This window comes from Carettochelys insculpta, chromosome 19 (genome assembly GCF_033958435.1).
Source record: "Carettochelys insculpta isolate YL-2023 chromosome 19, ASM3395843v1, whole genome shotgun sequence".
Classification (NCBI taxonomy): Eukaryota; Metazoa; Chordata; order Testudines; family Carettochelyidae; genus Carettochelys; species Carettochelys insculpta.
The window spans coordinates 21,587,988-21,600,813 of NC_134155.1; the positions used below are offsets into that span (position 1 = coordinate 21,587,988).

General features: G+C 41.9%; 1 protein-coding gene across 3 annotated transcripts; it reads right to left on the minus strand.

Annotated features, from left to right (window-relative positions):
* Positions 1-1,297: 1,297 nt before the first annotated feature.
* LOC142023213 (tricarboxylate transport protein, mitochondrial-like) lies at positions 1,298-12,659 on the minus strand. 3 transcript variants are annotated; one of them, XM_075013946.1, is made up of 10 exons: positions 12,489-12,507; positions 9,719-9,866; positions 8,054-8,161; positions 7,824-7,923; positions 6,012-6,150; positions 5,562-5,646; positions 5,234-5,338; positions 4,872-4,987; positions 3,802-3,875; positions 1,298-2,804 (listed from the first exon to the last, which is right to left on the minus strand). In XM_075013946.1, the coding sequence occupies exons 5-10, from the start codon at positions 6,141-6,143 to the stop codon at positions 2,690-2,692; spliced, it is 627 nt and encodes a 208-aa protein (XP_074870047.1). In that variant the 5' UTR covers positions 6,144-6,150; positions 7,824-7,923; positions 8,054-8,161; positions 9,719-9,866; positions 12,489-12,507; the 3' UTR covers positions 1,298-2,689. The 3 variants fall into 3 exon arrangements, with proteins under 3 accessions (XP_074870047.1, XP_074870046.1, XP_074870045.1); XM_075013945.1 differs by lacking the exon at positions 12,489-12,507 and adding an exon at positions 11,587-11,649; XM_075013944.1 differs by lacking the exon at positions 9,719-9,866 and having other exon boundaries at positions 12,489-12,659.
* Positions 12,660-12,826: the final 167 nt, after the last annotated feature.

Genomic DNA, 12,826 nt, shown 5'->3' on the forward strand with positions numbered 1-12,826 from the left:
ACTGTTTTTGGTTCTCTGTGTCTTAAATATTGAGTCTGTTCTGGTCTGGCTATGGTCTGAAGAAGTGGGTCTGTCCCACGAAAGCTCACCTAATAAACTATTTTGCTAGTCTTTAAGTGCTACTTGACTGCTTTTTGTTTTGATAGTGTATAGACTCGCACGGCTTACTCTCTGTTACTGCTTACCCCTTAATGTTTTCCTAAGAGCCCAGTAAGCAGTGGAAATTTTGGTAATGCTGCTTGTCAACACTGACCTCTCATGGATCTGGTAAATTCTCTGGTTCAACACTGGTCAGATCCTAAGGGTGCTGGATTAGAGAGGTTCAACCTCTCTAAAGCACCCAGCTTTAGTGCTTAGTGTCTTAAATTCCAATAATTCAATAGATGTGTAAAATACAGTGTTCCTTGATTGCCAAGTAAAAGCAACACCTTTTACAGGTATTAATACAGTTCCCAATTCTACATGAGTTCTTAATATGCTTCTTATGTCCACCACTTCTATAACATGTGCTTTGTGTTCACCAAACCTCAGTAGCAAATTATCTGCAACTTGCAGATTACAGAAATACTTTCCTATAGAATGTAAATGGTCAATTTGTAGAAAAACCATGTACTAATCTGTTGACAAATGTTTGCTTAGTGCAAGGGAAAGTGAACTGCCACACCAGCTTCCTATACGTTAAAGGAAGCTTCTACAACAAGTTTCCAACATGAATTGATGCAACATAGCCACCTCAGGTGTTTTGTGACAAATTCAACCAAATGCTAATGGCAAGAACAACAAGAGGAAGGGATGTTCAGATATCACAAGGATAATAGGAAACATAACCCCTTGCTTAAATTGCAGTGCTCTTAGCTCTAAATTGACATTATCTGGCTTGCCCAAGTCTAAATGCCATCGTGAGTCTACACGATAGGATACAGTATGATAGTGACATTCAACCCACATTGATTTGGTCCTTTCACCAACTATTTTAATGAATAAATAAATAAATATACACATCTCATAGAACTGGAAAGGACCTTGGGAGGTCATCACATCCAGTCCCCTGCCCTCTTGGCAGGACCAAGCACCATCCCTTTTTTTTAAATCTATTTGCCCCAGATCCTTAATGGCCCCCTCAAAGGCTGAACTTGCAACCCTGTGTTTAGCAGGCCAATGCTCAAACCACTGAGCTATCGCTCCCCCAACCTCAGCCCCCCCACCCCACCCCTGACAACCCATGCATGGATTAAGTGAAGTTTCTCCAAATGTCTTAATGATTAATGTCCCACCATAATAAAGAGGTCAGCTGGGGTAACTTTTGGAGAGCAAGTGTTATAAAATGACATTTATTCTCTTTCATGGACAAAAACTGATCAACCATGCTCAGTGTTTGAGTTCAATTACTAAAGCATATATTAAGAACATATTTATCCATTCATAAATACACTGTAAAATATATTTTAAGGCATTATCTAACCCTTGAAAATGCAGCAGAGGAAGCTCCCCAAGTTGCTGCTCCAGACAGAATGTCAGAGCAACTTTCAGTGATGTCCCTCAAGAAAACGGAAGTATGGGGTGGGCTGTGCACTGGTGTTACCAGAAATCGAGTCCCATGTTTCATTTCAATGGCCAAGTAGTAACCTGAATACCAACAGAGCATGAAACAATACAGAAATGTTGGAAACTCTACTCTGCAATTTCAGAATAGGACTAGACCTGTGGCCCTTACCCAAGGCCCACTAAAACACAAATATAGCAGGACTAGGCCTTTATGTCCAGTGACATGTTCCCAGGCACTCCCAGGCATTTTAGTGCCTCAGATCAGAAAGTTGGTCCAACACACTCTCCACAGCAGGAGCCCTAAAGGCAGCTTCCTCCTGGCCCAGAAACCAAACTCAGGAGGTAAATAAAAAGAGAAAACACATTAACACAGTTGCTATTCAGCCTGAAAGGTGCTATCAGCCAGCACGGATATGTGCACCAGTCTTCAATTTTTCTGCATATGTGATCTGTTAAGAGCAGTGTGACAGATTCTGCTCTCCATTGTAAACAAACAATAACTCGGTCGAAGGCACTCAAGCCTCATCTATACACACACACACACAAGCTGCACATGTTTAAGAACCAGATTACCTAAAACTGTTTTGGTACCAGTGCACTTTTAATTACACTTAAAACTAAATTTATATGGTCCACCCTATGTCAGGGTGAATTTATCTGTATAAGCCAGGTTTAAATTACCAGTGTATAAACATGGATTAAGAGTTTAAAATCCAATTAAAAACAAAAACATTTCTAGTTGTTTGACACAGCTTTGTGTTTAGATGTGGCCTTTTCTGAGTTTAACGGTCAATAAAATTAATCCAGAGATACACTTATGTAAACAGCAGAATCTAGTCAAGTGTTTTTTCTACTTTAAACTGGATTTTTGCCTCCTACCTAGCATTACCAATTTCAGCTGTGTTAGGAGTCAGCATGTATGCAGTTAGTAATTTCACTTTACTTTTTCTCTATACCATATGACATAAACTGTGAAGTACAGTCAAGTTCTCTCACTTTAAAGCATGAGGGCTGAGTGATAGTTTTTGCTTTCAAACATCTTTGATGATAAACCACAGGCAATAAGTGCTGTTTTGATCCACAGTCATTGGGCATGGCTAGCCAGTTATCCAAATGGTCTTTATCAGCCTTATACAAGCAGCAGTCAGTCAGTTTTCCAGGCCTTGTTGAGAATTTTGACCACTTCATCATAAATAACAAACACAATTGCTACATCCAAACACACTCGTCCAAGACGGGGAACTGTTCCTTTGTAAAATCTGTGGGTAGAAAAATTGTAAATAAGAAAATGTCTCATAGAAGGAAGAAAATATTTTTAGCATTGGAATGATGATGATTTGAAGTTTCAAATGTTAAATCTCCAAAAAGTTATGGCTATAAATCTATTTCAGAAAAAATGTCAACAGCAACTTGAACTCACAGTTTTGCAAATAGTTTTTAACACATATTCCTAAAACAAGTTGCCTGCAGTAACTGATTATATCAGATACATAAACTGGTGATGAAAAAAACCTATTAGATTACTTCCATTGGCTGGCAAATGGGCAAGAATTGTTATAGAAGATCAACAGTGCAAATGGTCCCAGTAGCACACTGAGAAAGGTGTGAAAGTTATCCAGTATGCTTCCATCTTCTTTTTCTCTGATCAGTCTGCATGGGATAGACAGGCATAATGGTATAGGGAAAGGTAAGGAACAGTGATTGTAAATGGCATGTGCCAATTCTAGACTGCAGTAAAAGCAAACTCAAAAAAGACACCAAAAAGCAGTACATGTTGAACTGCTCTAGGCCGGTACCCTTGGGGCTTGGCCAGCACCAAACCAGAGAATTTGCTGAACCACAAGAGGTCAATATTTTCTAGCAGCACTACCAACACTTCCACTGCTTACTGGGCTCTTAGAAGACATTTGGGGTAAATTAGTGCTGAACAACAGCACAGAACACTGAGACCCAGGACTAGTGTCTGTAAACAAACTTTATGGGACTACAGAAAACTTGGCCACACCCACAGGTGGATATCCAGGTAACTAAAATCATGCCACCCTACAGATGTTGCTGGAGGAGGAGGAGAGAAAGAGAGAGCCAGGTTAAAGAGGTTCAAATCTGTACTAAGATAACATGTCAATAAATGCCGTTCTACCCATAAGGTATGGGTTAGACTAAAAATTGTTACTCATCAAAATATGACAAACAGTTTCACTAAAATGTTGCAGCTATAATATTTCACATATATAGGTAATAACTGAATCCACTTACGCTAATGGGCCCTCATTTTTGAGGATCTGATAGGCACAGTCTAGTGTATTTTTATATTTATGAGCTTCCAGACCCTAAAATACAAAATAAGTGAAATAAGTTGAGTGATTAGAGAGCTCAGCTTTTAGCAAATTCCATGAACCGTAATTAAGAAGTGGCTTTTTGGAATGTCACCTCCCTGCCCCTCAATCAGAATCCCAATCTGTCTCTGTGAAAAAATACCAGCCACAAATTTTGAAGATTTTATGTCTAGTTTTAATTTTTAAAATACAAATCCAATGGTGTGCCATCATTAATACGTTTCCTTTATAAATGATTTCTGCTAATGTTTTACAAACGCACGCAAGGATATCTTCACAAAACATGGCTCTCTTTAGGGTAGTTGCGATGCCTTGTACCTGAAAGAGCCACCAGCACAGCACGATGCCAGATATGAAGTCAAATGCAAGCTTTTAGATTAAATCTTTTTATTGTTTTTGTTCAGTGAGGTACAGGACCACAACTAGGGCTCCTTGATACTATGGCAATAATAATTTTCAGGAGTCACGGTTACCTTGACAAAATGTTGGTGTCAGAGTTCACCGTTAAGTGTAGTAACAGAGCTAGTTACTAGTCCATATACTATCAAAACAAAAAAGCAGTCAAGTAGCACTTTAAAGACTAACAAAATAATTTATTAGGTGAGCTTTTGTGGGACAGACCCACTTCTTCAGACCATAGCCACACCAGAACAGACTCAATATTTAAGGCACAGAGAACAGTAATCAAGGTGGACAAATCAGAAAAAAAAATTATCAAGGTGAGCAAATCAGAGAGTAGAGAGGCAAAGGTTTGGGGGGGGGGGGGGGCAAGAATTAGATTAAGCCAAGTATGCAAACGAGCCCCTATAGTGACCCAGAAAATTCCAATCTCGGTTCAAACCACGTGTTAATGTCCTTTTTTGTTTTGTCAGTTCAGCATAAGAAATTCTTATTGCATCTTAAATGAAAGATCAGAGCTCTGCTCTGAGAAAGACTCCCAATACTATAAATATAGATCACCTCAAGATTTGTTTCTAGAGTGAATTTTACCTGCATCCTGGTTTTGATGACATCTAATGGAGTATTGCCAAATACACTGGCTGCACCTGCAGTAGCGCCAAATGCAGCTGTGATAAATGGGTTCACCTTTCTGTGGGGATTATCACCTGATCAAGCACATACAGAAGATAAAGAAATTAGACCACATACCCCTACAAAAGCTAATGCTTTTAGTAGCAATTTAGTTTTTAATTTATAACATACTCTCATTCAACTGACCAATCAACAAAAAAGCAAAAAGTATTGTTCAAACTTTTGTATCATTGCCATTGAAGCAGATTTAAAAAAAAAAAAAAAGTTAAACAAACTTTATCTACATCTCATAATACAATCACAAGCCTGGCTCATTTTACCTAGATACCAATTTCGAAGGGAAGTCATCACAAAGAAACGGATAGCTTGGTTTGAACCTTGTTTGAGGACAGTAGCTGTCAGTCCCTGGTATGTTCCACGTAAACCTATAACAGATTAAATTAATTAAAATTATGTTAACAAGTGTGAGTGAAAATTAGCCAGAATGAACCTGATGGTCTACTGAAAGATTGGCTATTTCACTGTAGTAAACTGTATTTCCTCTCACCAAATAATCTTGTATGACTAGGCTCAAATAGAACAAAGGATGTTTATGATTCCCCCCTTTAAGTTCAGCTAAGAACCATAATAGTTTTTGTTGCATCATACCTTGTTCTCGAACAATCTCACGGACACCATGGAAAAACCCTTTGTACTTTGGAATTACAGAGGACTGATCATGAATGAACTTCACCTGTAGCAATTTAAAAAACAAAACAACACTGTCTCGTAATTATCATCCTCTCGTAGTCCATCATTCAATATGAACCAGGGCTACTGTGTTAGGTTCTACAATACTGTCAACTTTGCAATTTAGGGAGGAAAAGCCCTCTCCTGCCTTTTAAACAGTTCATATCATAACTATGTAAGTTTACACAGCGAAGTGATAATGCTCTGATCTAGTTGACCCAAGACAGATGATAATAGCACAAGCTAAAATGTGGATAGTCATTTTAAAAAACAGAAGTGAGGAAACTGACAGACTTGTTTAGCTGATAGAAAAAAAATTTCCAAGAAGTAGATGATATTATAGCATGTGAATATTAACATTCTGCCTACTTTTATAGTTTCCATTGGACAGACTACTACGACAGCTTCTGCAACACCTGCTCCAAGGCCACAAAGTAAACTCTTTCTGTTGTCTAGTTTCCCACTTGAATCCTTTGCATAATTGCTGAGGAACTCAAACATTCCAAACCTGCAGGGAACAGAAGAGTTTAATTTCCTCCACCATAAATTTCCTCAAATGCAGACAGGAAGCATGTGCCCTGAGTGAAGGGTAATGAACAATTATGCCGCCCCAGGAAAAAACAAAAACAAAAACAAACACAAAAACAGACCATAGTCCCGCTCAGAGCCACAAGATGGATTCAGGGTCCTTCTTTGCTCTGGATGGGGAAGTGAAGCAAATGAGAAGGTATCTGCACAAGCCCTGTTCTGTGCCCACCACAGATTATACCTCCTCTATATAGGTCCAACACCAGAGACAGAAACCCAAGGATACACCCATTCCTCACCCCTCCCTACCACTCCTTGCCTATATTCACAGGAGGCAAAACACTGCCCAGCCCCACACTGCTACTTACAATAAAGGTAACTCATAAGGTGGACTGAAGGGTATACCTCACATGACCAAGCAGAGAGAATGACAATCTATCCAGTGTGAACTGGTGTTTCCCTTCATATTACTAAAGTAATAACTATCACAAAAAAGTCAAAAGGAAATTGTGCCACTGCTATCATAACAATCTCATTCCAAATGGTAAAGTTCAGTAAAAGCACCCACTAAGAAATGCAGAAAGAGAAGGCAAATACAGAATGAAAAAATATCACATACTTAAGAAATAAAAATGTCCTTATTTTTACAAGTCGCAGCCAGTAAGATAATGAAGTTGACATTTTGCAGCGATCATTATCTGACCTTGGAATATTTGATCCAGGGCATAATACAAATAGCCTTGTGATGTTAAATCTCTATTATATACTACTTTATTTAAAACACTCTAGGTGTGTCTATACTTGCATTCCTCTTTCAAAAGAGGAAAGCAAATGTGGAAATCAAAATGCAAATGTGTTGCAAATTTGCATATCTGACACCTCCTTTGCATGTCCCTATTTCAAAATAGTTTCTTTCGAAAGAAGAAAACCAACGTAGATGCTGCTCTTTCAAAAGTAAACCCCATCTTTGAAAGAATCCTTCTTCCCATAAAAAAAGAGAAGGATTCTTTTGAAGATGGGGTTTACTTTTGAAAGAGCAGCGTCTACACTGGTTGTCTTCGTTCAAAAAACTATTTTGAAATAGGAACATGCACATGAGGTGTCAGATATGCAAATCTGTACCTCATTTGCATTTTGATTTCCTCATTTGCATACCTCTTTCAAAAGAGGAATGCAAGTGTAGACAAACCCTCTGATGCCAAGCTGTGATGTTACTAAGAGTAAAGAAAGTAGGAAATGGACTTCTTTCCCCTTCAAACTGTGTAACAGTCTAACTGAAGTTATGCTTCTTTTTTCAGACGTTCACCTAGCATAAGAATCTGCAACAGTTTCAGAACAGAACATTTTTCAAGACCTATAGCAACTAAGACAAGGATAATATTGCAAGGCCAACAAAATAAAGATGGAACTCAAGAAGAGAGCTGTACTGAGTACAGCACAATACTTTAGAAATTGTATGAGGTGGGGGAGGGAGAGAAGAAAGTGGCAAATGATATAATTACAAATAAGATAAAGCAGAAAAACACCAGGCTCATTTACCACTTTCAAATCAATGGATGAAAAAGGTTTTTTTTATCAATTTTATAGCATGCTGTCAGTGAAGACCTTCCACAAATCTGACAGTTATGAATGTTTATCTAAAGATAACCTTACCTGACAGCAGATTTTGGAATCGAGCCATACAGTAGAGAACTTAGACCCCGGTACAGACCCTTGACACCATGATCCTGAATGGTTAGCTTCACACAGTGACCTGCAAGACAATTTCCAAATCTTGATAACTAACTTATCTTACAAATAAACCATAGAGGTTTGACTGCTAGGCTAAGAGTCTACGAGAAACTTTGAAATTTTAAATGCACACAAATGTAGTTCTCTCTTACCAATGCCTCTATATCGAGGGGGATTTGCTTTTTCATCCAATTGTAACTGTGTTTTCACATATTCTGTGGGAAAGGTGATACAGATCTCAATACCTCCAGCAATGCCACCTGCACAGAACAGAGAATTAGAAATGTTATGTTGGGAAAGAAAAAGCAAGCAAAACGGAAATTGTGCCATACTGTACTGTGCCAATACAACACTGCAAGTTTTCCCAGTATCAGCTTTGGCAACAATGAAATAAGTATAGCAACACAGCAGAAACATTTTAAAAAAAAAAAAAAATCAGAAGACACCCAAAAAACTCACTGACTCAGCCAGAGAAGACAAAAGGGGAGCAGATCAAAGAATTCCATTGAGACAATGAGAAAATTCCTAAATTATACATGCAAATCCAAAAACAAAACAAAAAACCCAACTTCGATAAGTTACAATGAAGGTTAAGTACAGTTTAAGAGAAGAGAATCCATCAAAAATGAAGATTAACTATAGAAATCGTAAGTACTATGTTGTAACTTCACCAACACCCAACTCACATACACACAGATCAGTAACAGAGAGAAAGCCGTGCTAGTCTATATACTACCAAAACACCCTCCTCAGGCAGCGTCGGCTCCGCTGGCTTGGCCACGTCCACAGGATGAGTGATGGAAGGATTCCAAAAGACATCCTGTATGGTGAGCTAGCCTCTGGCAAAAGACCTCCCGGACGTCCCCAGATGTGCTACAGAGATGTCTGCAAGAGAGACCTCAGAGAGGTAGACATCTAGCTGGACAACTGGGAAGAACTAGCAGACGACTGCAGTAGATGGAGGCAGGGGTTACACAAGGGCCTTCAGAAGGGCGAGATGAGGATCAGACAGCTAGCAGAGGAGAAGCGAGCGCACAGAAAGCACACTAAGGACTTGCCAGACACCCACCACATCTGCAAGAGATGCAGCAAGGACTGTCACTCTCGTGTGGGTCTTCATAGTCACAGTAGCCGCTGTAAATGAAGTCCTCAATTGAAACTATAAAGGGCGCGATCCATAGTCTATGCAGACTGAAGGATGCCTACTACTACCAAAACAAAAAAGCAGTACAGTAGCACTTTAAAGACTAACAAAATAATTTATTAGGTGAGCTTTCCTGGGACAGACCCACTTCTTCAGACCTTAGCCATACCAGAAGAGACTCAATACTTAAGGCATAGAGAACCAAAAATAGCAATCAAGGTTGACAAATCAGAAAAAAAATTATCTAGTTGAGCAAATCAGAGAGTAGAGGGGCAGGAAGTGGGAGGGAGTTAAGAATTAGATTAAGCCAAGTATGCAAAAGAGCCCCTATAATGTCCCAGAAAATTCGCATCCCGGTTCAAACCATGCGTTAATGTGTCGAATTTGAATATAAAAGAGAGTTCAGCAGCCTCTCTTTCCAAAGTAGCGTGAAAATTCCTCTTCAGTAAGACACAAACTCTTAATTAACAGAATGGCCCACTCCATTAAAATATAGGCTGACTGGTTTGTGGGTCAGGAGTGTTTTTATGTCTGTTTTATGTCCATTAATTCTTTGCCAAAGAGAGTTTGAAGACTGTCCAATATACAAAGCATCTGGGCATCGTTGGCACATGATGGCATATATGATGTTAGTTTAGGAACATGAGAACATGCCCATGATTCTGTGTCTAACCTGGTTAGGTCCAGTGATGGTATATCCAGAATAGATACGTCGACAAAGCTGGCAGCGGGCTTTGTTGCAAGGAAAAGTCCCAGGACTGATGTTCCTGCGGTATAGACTGTGGCTGTTGGTGAGAATCCTCATAAGGTTGGGAGGTTGTCTATAGAAGAGAACAGAACTGTCACGTAGGGCCTTCTGGAGTGTGGCGTCCTGATTAAGGATAGGTTGTACGCCTTTAATAATGCGTTGCAGTGGTTTGAGTTGGGGGCTGTAGGTGATGACCAGTGGTGTTCTGTCTTGGCTTTTTTGGGCCTATCTTGGAGTAGCTGGTCTCTGGGTATTCGTCTGGCCCTGTCAATTTGTTTTTTTTTTTTTTATTTCTCCTGGTGGGTAATTCAGGTTTATGAATATTTGGTAAAGATCTTGTAGTTTTTGGTCTCTGTCAGTAGGATCAGAGCAAATGCGATTGTACCTAAGGGCTTGACTGTAAACAATGGATCTAGTTAAGTGTACAGGATGGAAGCTAGAAGCATGTAAGGACATATTTTGTTAGTCTTTAAAGTGCTACTTTACTGCTTTTTTGTTTTGATAATACACACAGATCATTAAACAAACCAATAAATATCAGATAAAAAAAAAAATCAACAAACACACTAACACCAGTCCAATGACTATATATATATTTTTTTATTTTAGTGGGAGTTGGATCATCCAATTTTCACTTTAGACCACATCAGGATTTGTGTGTTCTCCATGTATGGAAAATCCAACCCAATATTTTAGACACCCATTTTTGCAAATCTTGTCCCACTGACTGACTAATATCCAATGGTTTTATTAATCTTTGGACTGTATCTATAAAATTTTAAGAGGTCAGTTTTCTCCCTATGCCCACAGACTTCTCATTACACTAATCAACCAAGGAATATTTTATCTCACGCTTCTTCTAATTTCAAATTAACCTTTCAGAAGTCTTCAATTGAACGTGAAATCACTTTTCCAGACCTCCTACAATCTCATCCTTCTCTCACTGGATTTAAAAGACAGGATTCCAGTTGATTTTAGTGTTAGACATATCAGGCCCCTAATCCTTATACTGCACACGTGCTAACCATGCCTTTCAAGAAATCAGTCCTGATTGAGCTAACTTACCATTTTGCCCCCATTCCATCCATCCAGAAACCCTTCCAAGTCAATATATTTCAATGCAGTTTCAATGTTTTCAGCTTTCAAAACAACCCTATGACAGATATGACTGCAAATCATGTTTTTTACAACTCAATTCTTCACTGCCTTGTACCTAGTAATTATTCACCCCACTTCAAAAAAGAGTTGTAAGAACTCTACTCAAGGAAACAGTATACACAAGCAGAGACGAAAATAAGCCAGAATGCTTCCCCTCAGGTTTCTGGGGATATCCTGCAGGCTCCACACTAAGCAACAGGCTGCCAACCAGGTTAAAGGGGCTGGCTCTGGGAGCACATCCCAGCTCCCAGCCCTGCTCCCCCAGGGTGTCATTTGGGGAAGGCGGGAGGGGGGGTGCTAAAATCCCCTCCCCAGGATTTGTAGCAGGACATTGCTTGCTGATCCTGTTGCCACGAGGGAGCAAGATACACACAGAAGCCCCACCCCACACTTAAATTTCTTACAGGAACTGTTTTGTCAAAATCCCCTACCCCTGCACTGAATGCCCCCTCCTCAGGGGATTGCTGCAGTACAACAGTATCTGTAACTTCCACCTCTCTGTACAAGAGATTAAAGAATGTGCAAAGCAGTGGTGAATGCAGCCCTTACTTAGGTCCCTAAATGACCCTTTTTGAAAGTCTAGGGACTGTAAATTTCTTGTGGAGAGGAAGAAGGAGGAAACCCATATGGCTCACCCCAAAAATGTCTCTGTAGAGCACAGTCTCTTTTTTCTGACTTCTCCCTACCCTTGAGGGAAGATGTCATTAAAGTAAATGAAGACAAAAAGAAGCAGTCCTCAATGTCTGTCCCAAAATAGGCGTATTACAGGTGTCAACATCCTGCCAACACCCCCTTTCACCTCCAACCAAATCACCTCAGCCCCACTGAGACCAGCCCCTTTGAAACCAAATTTCCCCACCCCAATAGGGCCTGCCCTCCCTTGCCTGTCACCCCTCCTCCAGCCCCAGTGAAACGAACCCATCCACCCGCAATAGACCTTTCTTTGCCAAGCCCCACTGAGCCCAAACCCCACCCTCAACCAGCCCCACTGAGATCAAGCCCCCCCCCAGGCTGACTCCTTCAGCCTTCCTGAGCCCAACCCCCTCACCCCAACCCCACTGAGGCCTGACCCCCACAACCAGTCCTGCTCCTCCATCCCCAATGAGACCCCAACCCACCAAAAGCCTCACTGGGACCAACCCTCTTCCCTAACCCCCACAAACACTAAGAGCTCCACTGAAACCGACCCCCACCACCTAGTCAGGCTCCCCGAGACCAATTCCTCGCCCCCGCCCCACTGAGCCCGACTTCTCGCCCACAACAAGCCCCAGGGAAACCGACCCCCCCCCCCCGCGCGCTCCACAGTCGAGCCAACACCCCCTCAGGCGCCCACACGCGCTCCCGCGCGCGCCCCCTCACACCAGCTCGGGCGGGCTACACACACGAGAACACCAACACAAGAATACCCTGGCGCCCGCCGTCGGGGCGGAGAGTCTGAACACCGCCCCGCCCGCTACCCCAACCCGCCGCCCTGCCCTGGCGCACAGGGCGGGGCCGGCGGGAAGCGGCTCCGCCTCGCTCCCCGCCTGCTTCTTACCGGCCAGAATCGCCTTCCCGGGGTGGGTGAGCTTAGCCCGCCCGCCTCCTGCGCTGGCGGCGGCAAGGGCCGGGCTCCAGGGAACGGCCGTGCACGCGGGTCTGTCTGCGCCCGCCCGCATCGCACCCCTAGCTCTCTTCGGCCCGGCAGCGTGGCGAGGAGCTCGCGGCCCACCTGACTTGCATATTCAACAGACCTTATGAATACGGATAAGTGGCGCGGCTGGCACGGGCGGGGCTGGCACAGCCCGCGGGCAGCGGATTGGCTGCGGGGATAGCGCGGCTTTGTGATTGGCTGGCTGGGGGTGAGGCGAGAGGGGGCGGGGCGATACGGCAGGC